General features: G+C 43.1%; 1 protein-coding gene across 5 annotated transcripts in view; it reads right to left on the reverse strand.

Moving 5' to 3' along the window:
• LOC143286875 (NXPE family member 1-like) overlaps positions 1 to 18695 on the reverse strand; it is a 42036-nt gene extending 23341 nt beyond the window's left edge. The window contains exons 1-3 of one of the 5 annotated variants that reach the window (XM_076594775.1): positions 18518 to 18695; positions 5421 to 5459; positions 1 to 180 (exon numbers count right to left, since the gene is read on the reverse strand). The exon at positions 1 to 180 is cut by the window's left edge and continues 103 nt beyond it. In XM_076594775.1, coding sequence (XP_076450890.1) covers positions 1 to 180; positions 5421 to 5459; positions 18518 to 18624 — 326 coding nt within the window. In that variant the 5' untranslated portion in view covers positions 18625 to 18695. Of the gene's footprint in view, positions 181 to 2028; positions 2623 to 5420; positions 5460 to 16275; positions 16557 to 18517 lie in introns of those variants that run through there. The other 4 variants (XM_076594777.1, XM_076594776.1, XM_076594778.1 and 1 more) reach the window with 4 other exon arrangements.
• Between the last annotated feature and the right edge of the window lie 358 nt (positions 18696 to 19053).

Consider the following 19053-nt stretch of genomic DNA (forward strand, 5'->3'; position numbering starts at 1 on the left):
AAACCTTTGATTACTTTGAACCCGATTTTTCTCAGCTGAGGCAGGAGACAGTCTTCATTGGTGTCATAGAAACCATCTTTCGTAGCATTGGAGCGCCACACGCAAAACTGTGCCGTGGTTTTGGGGTCCCCGACCTCGGGGGCGCCTTGGTACGCTGGCCAAACCATCTGGACTTGACCCCTTGAAAGGAAAGAGAAGTCAGCAGAATACTTAGTTACTAAGTTAGTGAGGATAGTTAGGACAGTAGCGTTGTATACGAATAATACGAATATACATCATGCTGTGACTATATACGGATTTTTATATTTTGCACTATCCCCAGTGTTCTTCAAACAAATAAAGATCAAGAACAAAATAAAAATCTGCTCCGAATGAACACAAGAAAGTGAACACATGTTATTGTGTTGGTGGTTACTTGCTTCATTCCATGAAGTCCTAACTTTTATTTTCCGTGGAAAGAACAAGGGCTGTTGATTAATTGACAAATTATCGTGCGTTTCGGTGCCTTATTTTTATCACTTTTCCCTTCAGTCATATCTATGATTGTTGTTGTTGTTGCTGTCCCCCTCCTCCCCCTCCAAAATTCCTCCTCTCCTCCTCCTCCTCCTCCTCCTCCTTCTTCTTCTTCTTCTTTTTCTTCTTTACAGATGTTATTGATGATGGAAGTTGTGGTAAGTTGATTATCTGACGTGCGAGGCGCTGCATATAAGAAATGGAGGGTGCATTCAGTTTATGAAATGTGTGTGTATGTTGCTACCTTTGGCTTTATCAGAACTCCTCCAACCGCGAAAAGTTTTGTCAGTCTGTCCACGCCCACAACTGCTTCGCATGTTTCAGAGACGAAGATGGAACTGATGAACAACTTTTCTGTGTCAACTATTCTGGGGTGTGGGGGTGGGGGTGTCTCGATGACACTCATCGATGGACTGGTTTCTATGCTGCATTGCTCGACTGAGTATGTTTGACGGTCGCTCAGGCATTTTTTGTTGTTGTTGTTGCCCTAACCATGACTCCCTGCTTTCAGAGTGATACCTACCACAACCCCCGAAAGCGGAGTATGGGTGCCTACATGGCGGGGTAAAAACGGCCATACATGTAAAAGCCCACTCGTGTACATACGAGTGAACGTGGGAGTTGCAGCCCACGAACGAAGAAGAAGAGGGCGATACCTCTGTTTTCCTTACGGTCTGCTTTTATCTTTGATATTGCCAAGTGTTTTGCCTGGGGTTATTTACATTTATTTCACTAACGACGAATGTGTATACGATGTATCACCTTGTCAGAAGCTCACGTGTCCGATACACACTTATTCACTTATAACATTAAAACATGCATACACATTTTCACTGGTTCAGTCCTCAGTCTTCCTTGAAATTCCCCTCCACCCCCTCCACCCACACCCTCTCACACGCCCTTTTTTCCTTATTTTTTTTCTTTTTTGTACCAAACTACTTTTTATTTCATACTATATTTACAACTTTTCAATGCTTGTTTAGCAATTACCTCCCCACCAGGAATCTGGTAGGTGCTCACACACCTTACCATCTCACATAGAAAAGAAAAGAAAGCAAATTATTTAGTCATTTCCTCTCTGGGGAGTTATTCAGATGACTTCACACACCTTCACTTTGCGAAGCTAATATCCGTTCACAACATCAAGCAGTCAAACACTCACGTTTCTCCAGTGTGATATAGCATCACACTATTACATAACTGTGTACAACACCATCCAGTGCTAAAAAAAAATTATATTCAGTTCATAGTTTAGATCCACATCAGCACGTCCAACTGCTTCAAAATTATGTTATACTTCAGTGACTTATATCCAAACATCAATCACAATTCATGTCAGGGAACTACTGCCCCCCATCACAAAATATTCCAAACTCCGACTTTCCAAAACCATGAAAATTATTAATACAGGGGACCAAAGCAGGTCAGATCACGACCTAGATAACGCACAGAACAAAAGTAAAACACGGACCTCTTCCGGTCACCGCGACCACAGCATAGAAGTCAACGCCCCACCTTTTCTTTCTTTCTTTTGCGTTCGACAGCTACACAGTCAGGGTCGAAGTCCGAGGGATGCCACAAACTCGGACGTCCGGCGAAGATCGGCTGCCGTCCCCCAGAGCTTGGTGTTGAGGTCAGCACCCCCAGGCCAGGACTGCAGCCGCATCTTCTCATACAGGGGGCAGTCTTGGAGAATACGGGATGGGGTCTGGTCAGCCTGGCCGCAATCACATAGGGATGTGGCTGCCACTCCAATCCTCTTCAGGTGTGCTCGGAGGCCGCAGTGTCCTGTGCGAAGGCGGTAGATGGTAGTCGCGCTGACACTATACGGTGTAGGGGTGCATCCCCCAGGTGGCGGATGGGGGAGCCCTCCCTTTGGGGGTTGCACCAAATGATATGGAATAAGGTGCCGTGGACCCACATAGTCTAGGAGAAGGACAACTGATTTCAAACCCAGGCAGATGGAGTCTGATAGCCTCAGCAGGCAGTCCTTCCAAGAGAAGGAAAACTCCCAAGAGAAAACCCGGCCAACAGTAAACCGTTACCAGAACAGGAGATCACCGAAGACAGCGCCACAGTGGCCTCTCTAATGGGCGTGATCTAGTCAAAACCGGCTGTGCACGCACTCTACGACACATGGCTACGCACGCCCCACCAACACTCCACACGAACCTCCACAGTCCCACGAAGCACAACGCTTCAAGGACGAAGACCACAAAGAATGTGTCCTTACAGGTTACCTAACTTAAGATACCTGATACAACTTTTGTGAGTAAGTGTGTGTATGTGTGTCTGTCTGTGAGACAAAGAGGGAAAGAGAAAGAGAGAGAGTGTGTGTGTGTGCATGTGTGTATATATGTGTGTGCGTGAAAATCTTAAAATGTGTGTGTGTGTGTGTGCGTGCGTGCGTGACAGAGAGGGAAAGAGAGGGAGAGTGTGTGTGTGTGTGTGTGTGTGTGTGTGTGTGTGTGTGTGTGTGAAAATCTTAAAATGTGTGTGTGTGTGTGTGTGTGTGTGTGTGTGTGTGTGTGTGTGTGTGTGTGTGTGTGTGTGTGTGTGTGTGTGAAAGACAAACAGAAAGCGTGTGTGTGTGTGCGCGCGCGCATATCAAGGTCCATCCCTTGTGACGGTAGGATGGCTTGCGTGCCTCAGTGACCGAGAGAGCTATGCCATCGGGGGTACTCCTGGTAGGGCCACCCAAGCTGTAAAGGTCAAAGGGTAGAGGCCAGACAAATTTGGACTACCTCACCCAGAGATAAAATGGGTTTGCATGGGGCCAACACCCCTACCTAGAGTTACAGAAGCATCAACGACACTTCCAAACCAACATGGCCTGGGAGATGAAGGGCCTCCATATGGAAGGCTTATGACGCAGTGCAGTGAAAGCTGGAAGGAAGCTGCGAGGCCGACTCCCCTTCTAACTCCCAGGAAAACCATCAAAATTACAACGTGGAACATCAGGACGATGTGTGAAACAGGGAGAACCGTCCAGATAGCATGGGAGATGAGAAATTACAACATCTCTCTCTCTCTCGCCTGGGACTGAGTGCGACAAGGTGGCAACAGGCGGGCCAGCTGAGACTAACATCTGGGGAGATGGTGCTCTACTCCGGTCAAACAGAAAAGAAGAGAATGCTGCCCACACAGAAGACGTGGCCCAGATGCTGGCACCGGAAGCACAACACTCTCTGACTGGTGGGGGAACCTGTGAGCTCACGTATCATCACCGCCAAGTTCGCCACAAAGAACAACATCACACTGAGCATCACGCTCCGACCAGTGATGCCGAGGAAGAGAAGAAAGAAGACTTCTACGACCAGCTACAGTCTGTGTTAGACAGACAGTGAGTATAGGACATCACTGTTCTTACGGTTGACTTCAACGCCAAGATCGGAGCCGACACCACAGGTTATGAAGACTTCATGGGCACACAGGGATTAGGGCAGGTGAATGAAAATGGGGAAAGATTTGTTTTTTAAATAACAAATTTAAGATAGATGGTAAAGCCTTGTATTTTGAAGAATGGGTCAAAAAAGATGTTTATTATGTGAAAGACACTGTGAAAGTGAATGGACTTTTTTTTTCCTTTTTTTTTTTTTTTAATATTCACGAATTCCAAGATAAAACTGAAAATCGAGTCCCAGTGTTAGAATACTTTGGCTGTGTTAATTCAGTTAAAAGTTTTTTTTTTTAAGAAAAAGAATATAACATTTGAAAACAATGATCACAACTGCTGGAATCAGCTTTAATAAAGCATACACTGCGATGATAAAGGCCCCAAGAGGAACGAAATGTTTCTATGAAATAATAATTGGAAAACCAGAACAACTAAATGCCTGTAAAAACTGGGACTTGATTTTTGAAAACAAGCTTGATTGGAATAACATTTTTTTCAATACAAGAAAAATCCATGAGATAAGGTTAAAATGGTTTCAGATGAAAATTAATTATCATATTCTTGTGACAAATTCTGTTTTGATGAAGATGGGAATACTCCCATATAATATGTGTAAATTTTGTAAGGAATAAAGAGATACAATTCTGCATTTTCTATGGGATTGTAATAATAATAATATATTATTTTTATATAGCGCTATAATACAAGCATAAGCAAGCTCTAAGCGCTTTACAATCCAGTACCTAAAATGAAATAAGAAAGCATATAAAAAGTAGTAGAAACATAAAACAGAATTATTAACATTATAAAAACGCAATGCATAAAACTCACAAAGTAACATACTATCAATACTACAACTGTTACACTCCAACACTCACACTAACACACACGCACAGACACACACATGATTAAACGGCTGAGATGACAGCAATTTTCACTTAAAATACATACATGTTAAAAGGAACATAATCATAATCTGCATGCCACAGATTTTGTAAAAATTGTCAAATAAAATTTTGGGTAGAAAAGGTAAAAGGGGCAAAAAATCGGGTCATTCTTCCTTTCGAACCACACCAACACCATCCATCTACCCACCCCCATTCTCTCTACTCTCCCATCACACACACTCACATTGCCATGGGCATGGGACAACAGCACTATTTGAGTTATGAAAAGTATTTTTTAAAGAGATAAGTTTTAAGATTTGCTTTAAAGGTAGATAACTGAGTTGTTTGTCTGAGAGCAATAGGCAGAGAATTCCATGTTGTTGGGCCGAAGACGGAAAATGACTTCTTTCCACAGGAGTTAAGGAAGTATTGGGGAACAGTTAGCTGGGAGGAATCAAGAGATCTCAATGTTCTGTTTGGCAAGTACGGGATAACAAGCTCAGGAAGATATGAGGGTGTGGTATCACAATTTAGGCACTGAAAGCATTAGACAGGCAACTTTATATTCAATGTACAACTTTTTTTGACAGAGTTTGTGAGATATTTAAAAGAAAAGTGCTTACATTGTGATGGACGTAACCTGAATGACACACTGGTGCTTTCTGGACATAACAAAATGAAAACTGATGAATGTTTCTCATATATTCTATTGATTGCTAAATTCTATGTATACAAATGTAGAATCAACAAAGTAAAACCAACATTACAAATATTCAAGAAAGACCTCAAACAGGCATATGAAGTAGACAAGTATGCCTTTAACATAACTATGGAATATCACGAATGGGCACTGTATAAATGTTTAATACAAGATTAAGCTATACAATGCTGCCATGGAATTATGCCATTGAACATGTTTTTTTTTTTTTGCTGTTGTGGACTTGTCAGTACTTAGAACTTAATTATGTGCTTACCCTATACTTTCTAATGTACAATATATATAAATTCTGTATTTATAAACCTTTGTCTAAATAAAAATTGTTAAAAAAAAATTTGCAGACATGTGCTCCCTTAATCAACTTGTAATAGGAGGCAGCATATTCCTCCAGAAACGAATTTACAAGGCCACGTGAAGATCTTCTGATCACGTCACAGAGAACCAAATAATCCACATATGTATCAGCCAGAAGTTCAGGAGGTTATGGCAAGATGTAAGAGCCAAGAAATGGGTTTGGAATGGAACTTACTGATAAATGTGTAATGGACCTGCACAATAAAATCGATGATTTTTACCTATCTATTTGTGGGTATTTCAGCACGAACTGCATCACAAAATTGTTCAAATTCGGTGATAATTTCGTCTGATATCACTTACCAGTGAAAACACGTTAAATTAAAGAAAAAAAAGAAAAGAAAATACAGTGAGAACATTGAAAACATATGTTCCAAAGAATATAACCGCTTCCCAGGAAGTTCACTTGATAAAGACACAAATATGATTAGATGAGTTTGCATTATTTACGACTGCATTATTCTGAATGGTCTGCATGGCTTTGATAACAGTTACACGTTTATTGCACTAAATGGCTCCAGCACAATTGATTATTTTATCATGTCCTGTGATCTGTTTCTCTCAATGAATATCACATCACTCTCTGTCTAGAATTTCATTGAAAATGACCATCTACCAGTTGCAGTGAACATTGACACACCAAGAAGTTCTGTCCATAAAGTGGATGAATCACAAAAACGTAATGAATATGAGTCAGTTGACAGGTTGATTTTGGATCATGGGAAAGAACATGAAGTTACGAAAGTCATTTACAGTGAGGAGTTTGTTAAACTGCTAGAACAGGCAGAAGCTAAATTAGATATCGATACAGTTGGAGTGTTTGGTGACTTTGTTAACGATATAAAATCAGCCTACCAGTGCATGGTAGAGATGTGCAAAGTATTCAAAGGACAGAAACACGATGCATGGTTTGACAAGGATTGTAAAGCAGCAAAAACAAATATGCAAAGAAAAATTTCGATGGTTTCGCAAGACATGAGATGTCGAAGACGGAAAAGATTTCGTTCAAAGAAAGAAAGTGTACAGTAGGTTAAAACGAGACAAAAAGTGGAGATTCAGATGAAGTAAAGCTAAATCTTTGAGGATTAATTTGCACAACTCATCTGTTTTCTGGAAAGAATAAAAGGGTAAAGCAGGGGTGTCAAAATCGAAAGTTAATGAAAAGACTGACATATCAAAGCGTAGTCACCACTTCAAAAGCGTGTTTTGTAGCAATGAAAAAAGTACTAACAGGAACAATAAACAAAATTCCAAACAAGATGCCAAATGAAGTGGACAATATTCTAATAAGAACAAGAGAGGCAAGGCCTTCAAGACTCACTTGTGACTGAGAGTAAAACACACAGGCTTTTTATGTATTGAGTATAATTTCAAAATGTAATGTTTAAGGTGAGAAAGATCAGTTTAAAGCAAATTAAGTCCCCTAGCATAATTACAGAGTAATTTCCCTTTTTTACTATCTGCACCAAAACGTTTGCAAAATAAATAAAACTTCTATGCTTAGTAAAAGAAGTTCCTGTTTGAACAAAAAATGATAATAATGACTGCTCTTGTTGTTGGGTCAGAATATCATATCAAAGTGCCAAGTTTAGAGAATACAAAAAATATAAATATAACAGTAAATGCAGTTTGCATATAATTAGGCTTCATTATTTATTTTTTTGTGCCCATCCCAGAGGTGCAATATTGTTTTAAGCAAGATGACTGGAAAGAACTGAATTTTTCCTATTTTTATGCCTAATTTGGTGTCAACTGACAATGTATTTGCAGAGAAAATGTCAATGTTAAAGTTTACCACGGACACACACACACACACACACACACACACACACACACACACACACACAGAGAGAGAGAGAGAGAGAGAGAGAGAGAGAGAGACAACCGAACACCGGGTTAAAACATAGACTCACTTTGTTTACACAAGTGAGTCAAAAATTGCAGAACAAGAGATGCAACAAGCGGTAAGGAAACTAAAAACAGGACAAGAAAAGACTGATTATTTTGCAGTAATCTTCCATACTCCAATAGGAGTGAAAGGATAATTAAAACTTGAAACTTGTGTGTGTGTGTGTGTGTGTGTGTGTGTGTTAATGGGGCATCGTGCTGTTTTTTGTTTGTTTGTTTTGTTGGTGTGGGGTTTTTTTTTTGGGTTTTTTTTGTTTGTTTTTTTTTGTTTTTGTTTTTTTGCTGTTGTTGTTTTTTGTTGTTGTTTTTTAAAGGTTTTATCAAGAATTATACACACTAAAACGTAACTTTGCTCCACTAACCGCAAACAAATAATAGTGATTCGCTGTGGCTACAGAACAAACGGTAGCAGGCGACGGAACATGATAGGCTACCACCACTGATTTTCATTTTTTTCAAGATGTTTCAGCATGCACGTGTGTGTGGCGTTCACAAGTTCAATAAGCGTGACATATTTTTCCCCCCACCATTTGGAATTTCTATGTATCTTACAATATAGTGATGGTTTCTTCCGTGCAAGACAACGATAGTTTATCATGCTGTTTGCTCTGTGAACAGATATTTGTTTATTTATTCATTTATACGTTGTTGTGTTTGTTTGTTTTTTTGTTGTTTTTGCTTTGTTTTTATTTATTTATCTATTGTGTTTCTCTCTTTACCAATTCATCGTTCATTTATTCATTGATTAGTTAGTTAGTTAATTAGCTTGTTATATATTATTCATTCATTTATCTGTTAATTTACCTATTCATTTATTTATTCATTCAATATCACATAACCTTTGTGTGGCATAAGTAACTGTGTGTCTTTGTGTGGCATAAGTAACTGTGTGTCCTGTGGATGGGTGGGAGAAGAGGGGGTATGGGGTGGTTGTGGGAGTAACTGCACACCTAGTCTGTGAGCATTTGATTTTGGCGTGAATCTTTAACCATTTTTTTTTATCATATTTGGGTGGGAGGCTGTGCAATCAAGAGGGGGTGGGGGGCGAGGGAGGAGGTCTGCAGGTGTGGTGGAAGAAGGGGGCGGGGGGGGGGGGAGAGAGGGGATTCGGGAGGGGGCTGTCAAAGGATGACACCATGGTGCAGCTTAGTACCTATGTCTTTTACTCTGCTCCTCGGTTATCTCACACTCTGTTCACACAAGCACCCCCCCCCCCTCTCTCTCTCTCTCTCTCTCATCTTAGCAATGTCGCTGATACAAGTGTTTCCTCACCCAACTTCCCCAAGAGAAGCCAAGAGAAGGTATGGACGGATCTACCACTTTTTTTTCTTTCTTTTTTTTTTTTTTTTTTTTTTTTTTCTTTTTTTTGTGATTATTTTTTTTACCAGATCCATCCATTCACAGAACGATTGTTACACATGGCATCCCATCTATTATCTCACCAATAGGCATTCCCACCCTACCCTATTTCATGTCTTGTTAACAGGGATGGTATCTTTTTACTTGATGGCAACAGCATGTGTTATTACTTTTTTTTTTACTTTTTTTGATAACGGATTTACGTGGGATTTTGTTGTTGTTGTTGTTTTGTTTGTTTTTCGTGTATGAGATGACGATAAGGGGGAGGGGGCTGATGGGGGGGATGAACGAAAAGGGATGGACAGGGGGTGGGGTGGAGGGTCAGGATTATTTGCTTGTGGTTATTTTGATCATGGTCATGCAGTCTGGCATCACGCTCTAATGCTAAAAATGTATCAAATCGGTATAAATGGAAATTGCTTTAGAGTTATTCAAAGCATGTATGAAAATGCAACAGTTTGCACAAGAACTGATAGGGGATTTTCTTCTGAAATACCCATATTAAAGGGGGTACTGCAAGGAAACACACTCAGTCCCACTTTATTCAATATCTTTATCAATGATCTCCCGCAATGTTTGGGCGTTACTGACACACCATCCATAGACCTTGACAAAAATCATATTGTTTCATGCTTATTATATGCTGATGACCTAGTAATTTTGTCCACGACAAAGATAGGCTTACAAAGAAAACTGGATAAACTCTTATCTATATTGTGAAAACAGGGATCTAAAAATTAACATAGACAAAACTAAAGTAATAGTTTTCACACACCAATCCCAAAGTGCCTTATTTTCACAATAGGCGATGATATAAACCAGCCAACTGATCAACACAAGTACTTGAGTATATTATTTCACAAAACTGGAACATTCTCTTACGCCCAAGAGCACCTAGTTAAACAGGCATCAAAAGCAGCTCATTCCCTCCGACGGATCGTTAAAAAGCGATATTCGTTTAGATTCTGTACTGCAGCTTTTTGATTCGCTTGTTTTACCTATATTATCATATGGATCTGACATTTGGTTCCCATGGGCTGAAACTAAAACCTCCAGTTCATTCAATACAGGAATGACAGATTTCTTCAGAAATTGTATTTCTTCGAAACATTCACATGAACAAATGCATATCAGATTCTGCAAACTGCTTCTACGGGTACATTCTAAAACAATGAATCTGCCAACTCTAGCTAAATTGGTCAGATTTCCAATTGGAATTCATATTTCATGTAGAGTTCTTGGCCACTGGACTCATATTCTGGATGCACATGATGATAGCCACATAAAAAAAAGGTCTATATATCAATGATGTACCAACCAGGCACAACTGAAAACCCCTGGATACTATTTGTATAGAATATTCTTCACAATGCAGGATTAGGTCATGTTTGGATTAATCAGTCGACATTTAGTAACAGCAGACTTAAATTCACATTACGTCAACAAATAAGAAATAGATATATACAATTCTGGAAACAGAGAAAAAATGAATACAACAGATTAGACTTCTACAACAAAATGAAAAGAAACGATTATCAAACTGAGAATTATCGAACTGATAAAATCGATCCTGCTCACAAACAAGCTCTTTGTCAACTCAGAATAAGCGCACATTATTCACACATCGTACGAGGATGATGCGCAAACATTCCCAGTGAAGAGAGGTCATGTGATATATGTGAAGTTGTTGAAGATGAATTACATTTCTTAGATACGTGTATCTTATTTCATAATTTGCGAAACCATCTAATTACAACTGTACAGCAGTATGATCATCAATCAAATGTGATCACTAGCAAAATACAAAACAATATCCTAAAACCAAGTGATTTGTTCAACTCCGATGACTGTCAAAAAACACTCGCCAACTATGTATTTCATTGCAATATCATGTGTGTACGTATATATGTGTGTATGTATATGTATATGTATATATATATATATATATGTATGTGTGTGTGCGTGTGTATGTATATATGTATGTATGTGTGAGTATGTGTACGTATGTGTATATACATATATATATATATATATATATATATATATATATATATGTGTGTGTGTGTGTGTGTGTGTACGTATTTGTATATACATATATATATATATATGTGTGTGTGTGTGTGTGTGTGTGTGTGTGTCTGTGTGTCTGTGTGTCTGTGTGTCTGCGTGTATGGGGGTTAGGGCGTGCACGGGAGGGGTAGTACCTCTAGAGGGGGGGCTTGTCACGCTCTTCCGGGAGTGGTTCGTCCTCTGTTGGTCCCCACCGGCACCCAGCTCTCACCTATGGGTCCTAGAAGCTGCTAGCATGTGGCAGCGCCCAACCCCCGGGCAACGGCTTTGACAGGCTGGCTAAACTAGGTGAGGGTAGCTGACAGGTTTCAAACCCACGGTGAGTTAGGGCTTGTCTACCCAAGCATGTGAAGACTGGATCCGGCGGACTCTGCGGAAGAAACCTTCATGGTTCAACGGAGAGGAAGGCGGTTGCAGCAGAGCACTGTGGAGTGCTGAGGGCAGGATGAGGCACATAGGACATCCTGGTCATCCACTGCATCCGTTTCCATCTCCAGTCGTCTTGACCTCGTCTTGCCACTGGATACAGACGGTCTCGGACAAGAGAGTGAGGCCGACGGTGCGCAACTCCTCCTCACTATAAACAAAGTCATCGCGGAAGTCATCAGTCATCCTTCATCCCACACCATCATTTTCCCCGAGCCCTGTGGCGACAGGCGAGCGACGAAGCGACAGGTGTGGGTACACTGGCAGTCGTAGCCGCGGACCTGCACACAGGCGGCTCAGGCCATAGGGTCGTTTTTCACCGACTGGAGCAGCGGTGGAGATCGGCAGCCCCCTGAGCGACTGAACAGCCCTCTTCAGGACAGCACTGCTCACCTCCATGGCATGAGGAAGGGGCTAGAAAAGGTGCCCTAAACATTGCCTGCTCCACACCACCCTAGCCAGCATACTGCGGCTGACGGGAACCCTACTCAAGCAGTCGACACACAAAGGAAAGAAAGAAGAAAACAAGGAGCACCCCATTGACCATTGCCACATGGAACGTGCGTACGCTTCTGGACAGAGGCGACTCGGACAGACCACAGAGACGCACAGCACTCATTGCGAGTGGACTAGCCAGGTACAACATCGACATCGCTGCCTTAAGTGAGACCAGACTGGCAGAAGAAGGTGAACTCTGTGAGCGAGGCGCAGGCTACACCTTCTTTTGGAGTGGTCGCGGACCTGAGGAGAGACGTGAGGCTGGAGTTGGCTATGCAGTGAAGACAACCCTCGTTGGCAAGCTGGCTGGCCCCCCGAAAGGAGTGAACGATCGCCTGATGACGATGAAACTCCCTATATGCAACGGGAAGAAGTTTACCACCATTGTCAGCGCCTATGCGCCCACCATGACCAACCCGGATGAGATCAAGGACAAGTTCTACGAGGACCTGAATGCTGTCATCACCACTGTTCCCAACGCAGACAAGCTCATCATTCGTAGTGACTTTAATGCGAGAGTTGGCTGTGACAGCACCTCCTGGGAAGGCGTAATTGGGAAGCATGGGGTTGTTAACTGTAACAGCAATGGCCAACTACTTCTCCAGACTTGTGCCGAGCACGACCTTCTTATCACAAACACCGTCTTCTGCCTCCCTACCAGTAACAGGACGTCATGGATGCATCCTCGCTCTGGGCATTGGCATCTCATCGACTTTATTATCGTCAGGAAGAGGGACAGGCAGGACGTACGAGTCACGACGGCCATGTGCGGCGCCGAGTGCTGGACAGACCACCGCCTTATCGTCTCCAAGCTCAACCTCCGCATCCAGCCCAAGAGACGGCCTCAGGGCATGAAAGCACCCAAACGCCTGAATGTCAACAAGCTGGAGCTAGGCAACATCAAGCAGAGCTTTGCTGACACCCTGGAGGAACGCCTTGAGTCCACCGTGCTGGACAACCAGAATGTGGAGGCAGCATGGGGCGCACTGCATGAGACGGTGTACAGCACTGCCACGGAGTGCCTGGGGCCTTCTGCCAGGAAGCACAAAGACTGGTTTGATGAGAACTGCACTGAGATCAAGCAGCTGCTAGAAGACAAACGCCAAGCCTACAGAGCCCACATTGAAGATCCCAAGTCACAGTCAAAGAAAGACATACTGAAGAGCGCACGCAGCACCATCCAGCTGAAGCTGCGGCAGATGCAGGATTCCTGGTTGAACAACAAAGCTGATGAGATCCAGGGCTTTGCAGACAGGAACAACATGAAGAACTTCTATAACGGCCTAAAAGAAGTCTACGGTCCCACCACCTCCGGATCTGCTCCACTCCTCAGTGCTAATGGTTCTACCCTGATCACTGACAAGGACGGGATCCTTGAGAGATGGGTTGAACACTTTGACAGCGTACTGAACCGCCCTTCCACCTTCAATGATGAAGCCATTGACCATCTTCCCCAGGTGCCAGTCAGTGAGTCATTGGATGCCATTCCAACTTTGGAGGAGACCCAGAAAGCTATCCGTCTGCTATCCAATGGCAAAGCCCCTGGCTCAGACTCCATTCCAGCTGAGGTCTACAAAGAAGGTGGTATGGCGCTGACTGAGAAGCTTCATCAGCTTTTCCAGCTCATCTGGCAGCATGAGGCAGTTCTACAGGACTTCAAAGACGCTTCCATCATACACCTGTACAAGCGCAAAGGAAATCATCAGGCCTGTGACAACCAATGTGGAATATCCCTGCTGTCCGTCGCAGGCAAGACTCTGGCCAGAGTGCTACTCAACCGTCTCATAGCGCACCTTGAGCAAGGTCTCCTACCAGAGAGCCAGTGTGGCTTCCGGAAAGAACGCGGGACTATCGACATGGTGTTTGCTGCCAGGCAGCTCCAGGAGAAGTGTCAGGAACCTTTACTCCACCTATGTCGATCTGACCAAGCCCTTCGATACCGTTAGCAGAGATGGCCTTTGGAGAACCATGGCGAAGTACGGATGTCCCAGAAAGCTCATCACCATCATACGGCAACTACACGATGGGATGCTGGCCCGAGTCCAAGACAACGGAGAGACTTCAGAACCATTCCCTGTCTCCAACGGAGTCAAGCAAGGGTGTGTTCTTGCCCCCACCCTGTTCAGTCTCATGTTTTCAGCCATGCTGACAGATGCCTTCAGAGACGCTGACATAGGCATTGGCATCAGGTACTGCACAGATGGCTCACTCTTCAACCTCAGGAGGCTTCAAGCAAAAACCAAGGTGAGGACAGACACCGTCAACGACTTCCTGTTTGCTGATGACTGCGCTCTCAATGCTGCCTCTGAAGCTGACATGCAACACAGAGTCGACAAGTTCTCTGCTGCCTGTGACAACTTTGGCCTCACAATCAGCACAAAGAAGATTAAGGTGATGCACCAGCCAGCTCTAGGAAAGCCTTACGTTGAACCAAACATCATCAACGGGCAACGACTAAACACGGTGGACAAGTTCACATACCTGGGCAGTACACTCTCTCGCACAGTTGTCATCGACAACGAGGTGAATGCCAGACTCGCCAAAGCCAGTGCTGCCTTCGGCAGACTCCATAAGAACATTTGGAACAGGAGAGGCATCACCCTGGAGACGAAGCTCAAAGTATACAAGGCCATAGTTCTCATCACACTGCTCTATGGATGTGAATCATGGACGGTCTACAAACGCCACGCCAAAAAGCTGAACCACTTCCACACCACCAGCCTCAGAAAACTTCTCGGCATAAAGTGGCAAGAGAAGATCCCTGACACAGAGGTGCTCACTCGTGCAAACTTGCCCAGCATCTACACCATCTTGATGCAGGCCATGTAGTTCGCATGCCAGGCCACCGGCTCCCCAAGAAACTGCTGTACAGCGAACTCCAACATGGCAAGCGCTCCCATGGAGGCCAAAAGAAGCACTTCAAAGACACTCTGAAAGCTTCTCTGAAGGCCTTTAACATCAGCCACAACACATGGGAGCTGAATGCAATGGACAGACCAAAGTGGCGTTCAGTTGTCCACAAAGGCGCCAAATCCTGTGAGGCCAACAGAATCGCTGCAGCAGAGCAACTCAGACAGGCCAGGAAAAGCAGTGCCAGCAAGTCCCCGACGGCCGCCACCATCCCTTGTCCACACTGCGTCAGAACCTTCCGGGCGCGGATTGGCCTGACCAGTCATCTGCACACCCACAGAGCCCAACCCACCCACCCCCAGGATGACTAGATGGTCCTCGTCGATCCCGACGGACGAACCACACATATATGTGTATGTATATATATATGTATATATATGTGTATATATGTATGTTTGTATATGTATGTATATGTGAATATACATATGTGTGTATATGTTTCTGGTACACATATCAATAGCATTGGTCCATTTCATATGGAGCACTGTAGAGTAAAAATGAAGAACCTTTTTTTTTTCTCCCTCTCTCTCTGAGATTTCTCTTCCTCTCTTCTTCCCTTATTCATTTATCTTTATTTATCTATCTCTATTTCTATTCATATTTAAATATGTCCTTCGTACTTATATACACATGAACCTCTAATATATAGAACTACTAAGGACATACAGTTAACGTTATATAACGTTAATATATAAAATGTTGAATACATAGTTGATCTATCCATGATGCATATTTTCTTGTAATGTAAATGTATTCTGTTATATATGTGAAAAATGTAAAAGCAAAAATGAATTTAAAAAAAATTTTAAGTTTGAAAAGAAAAGTATTTCATTGCATGCGTATTTGATGACCGTTTATTTCTTTTTTTCCTTTTGTTATTTGTTGTGTCTATTAATCCTTCGGGATTTTATGACAACAAATGAACTAGAGTTGAGTTGAGTCAAGTCAAGTCGAGTCACACACACACACACACACACACACACACACACACACACACACACACTAATATCACTTCAAGTGGAAAGACGTTAAACTGAAGACAACACACACACACACACACACACACACACACACACACACACACACACACACACACACACACTCACACACACACACACACACACACACGTGTGTGTGTGTGAGAGAGAGAGAGGGAGAGAGAGAGAGAGAGAGAGAGAGAGAAGCGCTTAGAGTCCATTACATGAGGAGCTTGTGCATATAAGTACTGTACGTACCGATTCATTGCATGATGGGCAGTGGAGTTTAGATATGATCGACTGCATACACAGAATGTTGGTGATCACGTTCATGTCCGTCGGACCTCTTGTCTGGGCCTCCACGCCTCCTTTCTCCGCCACCTTCTCTGAACTATCATCTGAATCGCTCGAATCTTCCGTCTTCTTTCGTTTTCCAAAGAAGCTTAACTTTCGTTCGGATGCTGGTCTAGAACCGTAAAGTTCTTTTTTCGATGTTGATGGGACAGGAGATGGTGATTTTTGACGAGATGTCGAAGGTTTGGGGCTCGAGGCTCTTGTTTCGGTTTCCGAGGGTGGTGGGGGGGGGGGGGGGGGGGGGGGGGGGGTTAGTGCTTGCCTTTATCTGTGAAGTGCTGACTTGCTGAGCACTTTTCCTACCTCTCCGCCGCTTCCCAAACTTGTGGAGGGCCCTAAATTTAACTTTTCTTTCCTTTGACATTTTTATCTTTTTAAAGATTGCTAAAATAATCCAGAATACATAGTTGTTGATCGATCTGAATAGACACAGATAGCAGACGCTTTGCAAACAGGAAGTCGTTTGAGAGCCAATGATAAAGCTCAGATCGGCCACGTGACCGAACCGGCCAATCACTTCACCAACAACAAGCAAACCAGTGACCCACTTTTAGGCCCTGGCAGGCTGGCTGTGCAGGAATTTTCCTATGCTAATTAGGCTCATGATGAGGGCCGTTTCTCCCTTTCCAGTTTAGTAGGTCACAAGCCACGCTTCATGGCGTCGTAGCAACGGTAGGCGCGATTGAAAATGAGCAATTTTTGGATGCATTCGATCTTTTTTTTCACAACTTTCTCTCACACCCACTCACAAAAACAGCTAAAAACACACACTTTGAGAAATAATTCAAACAAAACACACACATGTAAGGCTTTATGAAACTTCTCCTTCTTCTTCTTTCCGTTACACGACCAACATCGACTTGCCGATGACTCTGTCGTGGTTCATGCATGCTGGGTATTTTCGTGTCTCCATAACCCACCGTTCACTGACATGGGTTACAGGATCTTTAACGTGCGTATTTGATCTTCTGCGTGCTTATACACACGAAGGGGGTTCAGGCACTAGCAGCTCTGCACATATGTTGACCTGGGAGATCGGAAAAATCTCCACCCTTTACCCACCAGGCGCCGTTACCGTGATTCGAACCCGGGACCCTCAGATTGAAAGTCCAACGCTTTAACCTCTCGGCTATTGCGCCCGTCATGTGGAAACTTTATTCTTGCAAAATTCACAACAAACACAAAACACATTTTTTAATAATTTTTGGTCAAAATTGTACCCCTAGTGCTACCTTAAACTGAAGACAACACACACACACACACACACACACACACACACACAGAGGTATACAATGATTATAAACATACTAGCAAGTTATGTTAATTCCAAAATTCCAGCAAAACAATTCCAAAATCGTATGAATTCACTTCCTCTAAATCTTCGTCACTTACCGACGCTGTCCTCTTTCAAAACAAACGAAAACCCACTTCTTCAAGCAAGCCTTTGGGTATGATAGCACAACTGTTTGTTTGTATTCTTTTTCTTGCTACACACTCCAGTTTACTCTCAACTCAAACTATCATGTTGTGCCACGGTGGCCGAGGGAGGGGTCGCGGGGAAGTGGGGCGGGGGGTCGGGGGGGGGGGGGTCGTTTGCTGTGTGTGTGTGCGCTCTGATTGTGTACGCGTGTGTGCGTGTGGAGGGCATTTTCTGTGTGTCTTTTGTATGTGAGAGAGAGAGAGAGAGAGAGAGAGAGAGAGAGAGAGAGAGAGAGGAGCGCTTAGAGTCCATTACATGAGGAGCTTGTGCATATACTAACGAAACCGTAATTTCGATATGAGGTGGTTTCAGCATCTCAAATGATCTGAAAAAAGCACACGCAAATTTCATAGCTGAACCCACCGCGATTTTGACAGCTTTGAATTTTCTAATTAACTTCACACGAGACAACATTTTAAGATTCTTTTATGTGTTGGCTCAAAATCAAAGCATAAGTCAATGAAACCATTAGAATTACAGACACGATCGGAAATGTTGACTGAAATCATCCACTCATTCCACACACACACACACACACACACACACACACAATACACAACCACGACCCTCCCAACCCCAAACCTCACATTCCTTCTTTCTGGATTTTTTTTCTGTCCTTCAAATACCACACTTACTGAAACGAAACGCCAAGCGGGCTGTGCTCACCTCATTGTCCTATTCATTCCTGAGAACATCACTATGAGAACAGTACACGCCAGACACAGGCAAAAAAACACTTTCAGCTTTTGCATACACCAGCCACACCACTCCATTTCGGTCGTCTCGTCCAATCTCGTACTACTCTGCCGAATAGCATGCAACGACTGACTGGAGGCGTGAAACCTTCCCCAAACACACACACACACACACACACACACACACACAGAGAGGGAGAGAGATTGAGATTGAGATGATTTATTCATATTGGCCACAGGCCATTTGAAGGGGGATATACAGTAAAATGCTGAAGTCATACATTCAAGTCTTCATGATGTGGCCTATATGAATAAATCACACACAGAGACAGAGAGAGAGAGGGGGGAGGGGGGGGGGGTAAAGTGACCTAATTCCGACCGGTTCAGTCACCTGCTTTGGTTCTCACATTTCTCAACACCGCTTGGAAAACATTAAAAAGTTTACAAACTGCAGGCGAGAATGCCACACGCAAATATCAGTTGAATACATCCATATGGATTTCACAT

This window comes from Babylonia areolata, chromosome 10, assembly GCF_041734735.1.
Source record: "Babylonia areolata isolate BAREFJ2019XMU chromosome 10, ASM4173473v1, whole genome shotgun sequence".
NCBI classification, from domain to species: Eukaryota; Metazoa; Mollusca; class Gastropoda; order Neogastropoda; family Buccinidae; genus Babylonia; species Babylonia areolata.